We start from the raw sequence: 6,836 nt of genomic DNA, 5'->3' as shown, positions 1-6,836 counted from the left end.
ACAAGACAACAGGAAGTGGGTCAGTACACTTCCACCATGGGGAGGTGGAGTAATGAGCGCTCCAACGTCTGGAAAGGCGTAAGAATAACCTTGCGTGAGGTGCCAGTAACAAAGTACAAATACTTCACTATCTTACTACAGTAGAAATGTAGGTTCTCTAAACTTTACTGCAGTAATTATTAATTTTTCAGACTTTTTACTTCTACTTCTCACATTTTCACCCAATTATCTGAACTTTCTCCTCCTTACATTTTAAAAACAGCCTCGTTTCTCCTATTTCATTTCCCTTAGTTTTCATTCCGGCTCGTCATCAATAAAAACCCTCTCCAGATAAATCTCTCCATCCGGAAAGTGTGAGTCTGATCCTGATTGGATGAGAAGTATAAACAGACACCATTCTGACTCCCTATTGGTTTATAAGAGATCCATCACACCTGCACACGTCCCGTCTCTCTCCAGCGAGCTCACAGCAGACGTCTGTAGTCTAGTATGAAGACTGTGTCCGTGGCAGAGACTCAAGAGAGCTGCAGTGAAACGTCCCGACTGAGCCCCACATTTACATTCCAATAAAGCTTATTGATCACACGCCTCTGAAGTCTGACTTTCTGCAGCTTTACAGAACTTCTAGACAATGACTCCTCATATTTTCCTCCATGAAGCTCATGTTGATGCTCAGTAGAGCACAGAGACGCTCCTTTAATAGAGCTGATATTACTGAAATGCTTCATTTTCAATGGGCAGATCTGCAGCTGAATCAGGAGCCTAGTGCAGCCAAACATTTTTAACATCAATATTTTATTAGATCATTCTCCTCATTATGACTTTTAGAGAAATGGGTTTTGGGGAGGGGGGTAGGGCACTATAGACCCCTGTGGCGTGACCTGAGCTTTCAGCCTTTGTTTTGCTTCCATTACTTTTACTTTTCTACTTCAAGTCGTTCTGAAACCAGTACTTTTACACTTTTACTGGAGTAAAAAGCTTAAAGCTTCAACTTCTATAGAAGTCTTTTAAACCCCAGTATCTCCACTCACTTCTACCTGAGGAATGAAGCTCCTTACCCATATCCAGCCAGGAAGCCCAGACTGGGTGGGCTAACTTTGTCATTGAAGATGACCATGGGTAAGACCCCGCAGGCCCCTGAAGACGCATCACAGTCCGCAATACTGATGTCCCACCACTCCTGAGCGCCGCTGCCATTCAGAGAGCCGTCCCTCATCAGAGACAGAGTCACATTCTGATAGCCCTCCTCATCTCCTGCAAAACACAGACAGACCATCAGCCCCCTCTCGTAGCATTTAGCCCTGTTACACTAGCTCACGCTATAGCAGTTGTCCCCTGCTAAAAGAGCATTTTGATTTGTAGACTATATGGACAAAAGTATTGGGAAACCTGCTTAAGCATTGCTTCTTCCAAAATCAAGGGGATTAAAAAAAGCTGATCCTGCTTTTGCTGGAGTGACCGTCTCTACTGTCCAGAGAAGAAGACTTTCTACTAGATTTTGAAGGAGCATTGCTGTGAGGATTTGATTGCATTCAGCGACAATACGTTCAGCTCATCCCAAAAGTACTGGATGGAGCACCACCACCATCATTCCAGAGAACACAGCAGTTCTTCCACTGCTCCACAGCTTAATGCTGGGGGGCTTTTTATACCCCTCTACTAGCCCACGTTTGGCATTAGGCAGCATGGTGCCAAAAGGTTTATGATGTTGATCTGCTCCAGAGAGTCCTGTTGTATTGACAGTACTTCTTCTCTACAGGGGCTAGACAAGCTGTGTGTGTGTGTATGCACATCTGTCTCAGCAATGGATGCAACTTAAAGAATCTAAATAATTCATTAGAAGGGGTGTCCACAAACTTTTGGACATATAGCGTATTACGATACGGGCTCTGACTCAATGTATTTGATACTCAATATGTTTTTTTTTTATTCAATCACAACACTGCCATCTAGTGGTTGGGGTTTAAACAACACAAGATGAACCACTGTCTGCTGCCAAGCTTTGCACTTTGCAAGTGTTGATGGTGGTCAGTGAGCTCCTCCACTGAAAGCACCCAGAACTCACCCTCGTACAGCTGGCTGACGGGCTTGGCCTCGGCTCCGTTGGGGGCTCGGATGTAGTTGGGGAACATGTGCGGCACTCGACTGAGGAAGAGAGGAATGCGTGCTAGTTTACTGCACTGTACCACAGAAGGCCAATGGCAGGATACTGGCAGGATACTGGCTGATCTGTGATTAAGACTTACACTGGCTCAGTGCGGTTCCCCACCAACAACGAGGCTAAGTCCGCTCTCACTGGGTTTCCAGGCTCTAGGTTGATGGAGTGTTTATCAAAAGTGTTCTCCACTGTCCCGCCTTTACCCAGGTCCCTGTGACACAAAATGAAATAAATGCATGGTTATTTTAATATAAATGTATTTTTAATTTACATTTCTTGATATTTATTAATTATATATATATCATCACTGTCAAAATCATGTATGTCCATTGTTGCTGTTTTTGCCAGATTTATATTATATCAGAATTGGATGATAAATGGACCAATAGAAATGCTCCAAATTGTTTTTTTTTTTTTTTACATTAACTTAAATTAAATGTTGGATTTTTTTTTCCTTCTGCTGTAAAGTTGATATTTGGACATACATGCTTTGTGCATGACAGTATTTACCTCATAATTTGTAATTTTTTGGGTTAAAACGTGCAGATTTAGTAAAGCTGAGGTGTCTACTAATAATAGGAATAGCACCAATGGTTTAAATCAGGGGTGGAGATCCGAGGACTTCCCCACCCCTGGTTTGAACGCTTATCCCTTTAGTAGCTGTAAGTGAACCAGCTGAACCACAGGAAAGCTCTGGCTTGCACACCGACCTCTGGAAATTCCAGGCCAGCCGCAGGGTCATGTCCGCCAGGCTGCCCAGCAGCTCCTTAATGACCTCTTGTCTGCTGGGTGGGCTGATCCTCCAGACTGACCCTGAACTGCCCTCGATGTTGGCCGTTACGATGTCCTCGTAACTGTACAGTGTAATGAACTGCATCGCCACCTGTGAGGAACAGCCAATAAGAGCACAGGATCAAGACCTAGAGAAATTCCATCCCATCATTCGATAACCACGATATCCCTGTTCAAGCAGCACAGGCTGTACGTCAGACGAGCAGAGGATGTCTGTGGCGCTCACCGCATTGTTTCCAAACTGCTTGGTGAGGCGGTCGTAGTTCTCCTCAGTAAAAGGTTGGATGGACTGCTGCTGCACACTCATCGTAAACAAGGGCTGAGGAAGAACCAGACATTTAACTCAAACCTCAGAGCATAAAGAGGTTCTGCCTATTCACACAATTTCACTGAAACCAGAGAACGGAGAGGGTAGGTGGAGAGAGGTGGGGTTAGGTTGAGAGAGGTGGGGTTAGGTGGAAAAAGCTGTTTTTTTATTTGGGAAGATGGTTTTGTAGAAAGGTGGTGTTTGGTGGAGAATGGTGGTGACTGATGGGGAATGGTGCTGAGTGGTGGACAATGGTGGTGTTTATTGGAGAATTGTGGTGATTGATGGAGAATGGTAGTGTTTATTGAAAAATGGTGTTTGGTGGAGAATGGTGGTGTTTATATGTGAAGATGGTATTGAGAAAACGTGTTTGGTGGAGAATGGTGCCGTTTGATCTAAAATGATGATTGGTGGAGAATGGTGGTGTTTGGTAAAGAATGATGGCGTAGGAGAATTGTGGTGTTTGGTGGAGAATTGTGGTGATTGATGGAGAATGGTGGTGATTGATGGAGAATGGTGGTGTTTATTGGAGAATTGTGGTGATTGATGGAGAATGGTAGTGTTTATTGAAAAATGGTGTTTGGTGGAGAATGGTGGTGTTTATACAAGAAGATGGTGTTCAATTGTGTTTCTTTCATAGAAAATGGTGGTAGTGGGTGGAGAATGGTGGTGTTTATATGTGAAGATGGTATTGAGAAAAAGTGTTTGGTGGAGAATGGTGCCGTTTGATCTAAAATGATGATTGGTGGAGAATGGTGGTGTTTGGTAAAGAATGATGGCGTAGGAGAATCGTGGTGTTTGGTAGAGAATTGTAGTGTTTATTGGAGAATGGTGGTGATTGATGGAGAATGGTGGTGATGGATGGAGAATGGTGGCGTTTATTGGAGAATGGTGGTGATTGATGGAGAATGGTGGTGATTGATGGAGAATGGTGGTGTTTGGTGGAGAATGGTGGCGTTTATTGGAGAATGTGGCGATTGATGGAGAATGGTGGTGTTTGGTGGAGAATGGTGGTGATTGGTGGAGAATGGTGGTGATTGATGGAGAATGGTGGTGATTGATGGAGAATGGTGGCGTTTATTGGAGAATGGTGGCGATTGATGGAGAATGGTGGTGTTTGGTGGAGAATGGTGGCGTTTATTGGAGAATGGTGGCGATTGATGGAGAATGGTGGCGATTGGTGGAGAATGGTGGTGATTGGTGGAGAATGGTGGTGATTGGTGGAGAATGGTGGTGTTTGGTGGAGAATGGTGGTGTTTATTGGAGAATGGTGGTGATTGATGGAGAATGGTGGTGTTTGGTGGAGAATGGTACTGATTGATGGAGAATGGTGGTGTTTGGTGGAGAATGGTACTGATTGATGGAGAATGGTGGTGATTGATGGAGAATGGTGGTGTTTGGTGGAGAATGGTGGTGTTTGGTGGAGAATGGTGGTGTTTGGTGGAGAATGGTACTGATTGATGGAGAATGGTGGTGTTTGGTGGAGAATGGTACTGATTGATGGAGAATGGTGGTGTTTGGTGGAGAATGGTACTGATTGGTGGAGAATGGTGGTGATTGATGGAGAATGGTGGTGTTTGGTGGAGAATGGTACTGATTGATGGAGAATGGTGGTGATTGATGGAGAATGGTGGTGTTTGGTGGAGAATGGTGGTGATTGATGGAGAATGGTGGTGTTTGGTGGAGAATGGTACTGATTGATGGAGAATGGTGGTGTTTGGTGGAGAATGGTACTGATTGGTGGAGAATGGTGGTGATTGATGGAGAATGGTGGTGTTTGGTGGAGAATGGTACTGATTGATGGAGAATGGTGGTGATTGATGGAGAATGGTGGTGTTTGGTGGAGAATGGTGGTGATTGATGGAGAATGGTGGTGTTTGGTGGAGAATGGTACTGATTGATGGAGAATGGTGGTGTTTGGTGGAGAATGGTGGTGATTGATGGAGAATGGTACTGATTGATGGAGAATGGTGGTGTTTGATGGAGAATGGTACTGATTGATGGAGAATGGTGGTGATTGATAGAGAATGGTACTGATTGATGGAGAATGGTGGTGTTTGGTGGAGAATGGTACTGATTGATGGAGAATGTTGGTATGTGGTAGAGAATGATGGTGTTTGGAGCTCTGTGGTCTTCTCCAGACAGAAGCCATGGTGCCAGAGTCCAGATTTGAAGACCATTTTTTTAGGACATTAGTTTTATGATATCTGGCTTGTGTTACCTCATAACCCCCCAGCTTGACTGTGACCGTGACATCCACAGGATGATTAACCACACCCACAACCGATCGGACCAGTGAGATGAAGAGCAGTGGGAACCAGATGATGCAGATGAGGAAAAAGACAATGAGGCCGCCCATTCCGTACTTCACAATCTTCTTCTTCTTCTGGCCCTTTGGTTGAGGATATTTCTGGGGAGACAGTTCAGGACAGAGATATTCATGATTGGGCTGAGACTAGATTCTGGTTCTGGAGACCCACTAGCGTATTTGCAAGCCATATTTTAAGAGTCTGCAATGTTCCATCTAACCAGAGTACAGCTGTCCTGCGACTAGAATGGGGTGGATTGATGCCTGATATTTCTCACAGCTCATTAATGTGGCTTTAATACTCTAAAAGAAAAGCCTGACTGACTGATGATGAGTTCTGATGCCTTAAATTAATGTGAAGACAATAATACGAGAACACGAACATGACTGATCAATGAAACACTGCAAAACAGCAGAGAAACAGTGGCTTCCACAGTTAGAGGATTCAGTGAACTAGCCGGACGAACAGGGCACCAATCAGCAAAACAAAAACAATTGATCTGGTTTTTCTAAAAAAAACAAATTTTATAGAAATAACTGTGGAGAGATTTTAATACAGTATGAATTTGCAGTACCTGTTATTTTTTTTTAAATTATAGTAATAACTGTGGAGAGATTTTAATACAGTATGAATTTGCAGTACCTGTTATTTTTTTTAAAATTATAGTAATAACTGTGGAGAGATTTTAACCCGGTATGAATTTGCAGTACCTGTTATTAAAAGAAAATTATAGTAATAACTGTGGAGAGATTTTAATCCGGTATGAATTTGCAGTACCGGTTACTTTTACAACTTCATAGTAATAACTGTGGAGAGATTTTAATCCGGTATGAATTTGCAGTACCGGTTACTTTTACAACTTCATAGTAATAACTGTGGAGAGATTTTAATACAGTATGAATTTGCAGTACCTGTTATTTTTTTTTAAATTATAGTAATAACTGTGGAGAGATTTTAACCTGGTATGAATTTGCAGTACCTTTTATTAAAAGAAAATTATAGTAATAACTGTGGAGAGATTTTAATCCGGTATGAATTTGCAGTATCTTTTGTTTTTTACCATTTTATAGTAATAACTTTGAAGAGAGTTCAATCCGGTATGAATTTGCAGTACCTGTTATTTAAAAAAATATTATAGTAATAACTGTGGAGAGATTTTAATACAGCATGAATTTGCAGTAGCTGTTTTGTTTTTTTTGTTTTTTTTTAATTATAGTAATAACTGTGAAGAGATTTTAATCCGGTATGATTTTGCAGTAGCTGTTATTTT

General features: G+C 42.4%; 1 protein-coding gene across 1 annotated transcript in view; it reads right to left on the bottom strand.

The window, feature by feature from the left end:
* The window catches only part of piezo1 (piezo type mechanosensitive ion channel component 1 (Er blood group)), a 112,764-nt gene that overhangs the window by 2,477 nt on the left and 103,451 nt on the right, over positions 1 to 6,836 (bottom strand). The window contains exons 46-51 of the mRNA XM_072670990.1: positions 5,479 to 5,667; positions 3,177 to 3,269; positions 2,869 to 3,041; positions 2,247 to 2,369; positions 2,066 to 2,145; positions 1,059 to 1,254 (exon numbers count right to left, since the gene is read on the bottom strand). Of these exons, the coding sequence (XP_072527091.1) occupies positions 1,059 to 1,254; positions 2,066 to 2,145; positions 2,247 to 2,369; positions 2,869 to 3,041; positions 3,177 to 3,269; positions 5,479 to 5,667 (854 nt within the window). The remainder of the gene's footprint in view (positions 1 to 1,058; positions 1,255 to 2,065; positions 2,146 to 2,246; positions 2,370 to 2,868; positions 3,042 to 3,176; positions 3,270 to 5,478; positions 5,668 to 6,836) is intronic.

This window comes from Salminus brasiliensis, chromosome 25 (genome assembly GCF_030463535.1).
Source record: "Salminus brasiliensis chromosome 25, fSalBra1.hap2, whole genome shotgun sequence".
In the NCBI taxonomy this organism is placed as follows: Eukaryota; Metazoa; Chordata; class Actinopteri; order Characiformes; family Bryconidae; genus Salminus; species Salminus brasiliensis.
The sequence above is the reverse complement of the archived record's forward strand: the minus strand, read 5'-3'. Positions and strand labels throughout refer to the sequence as shown.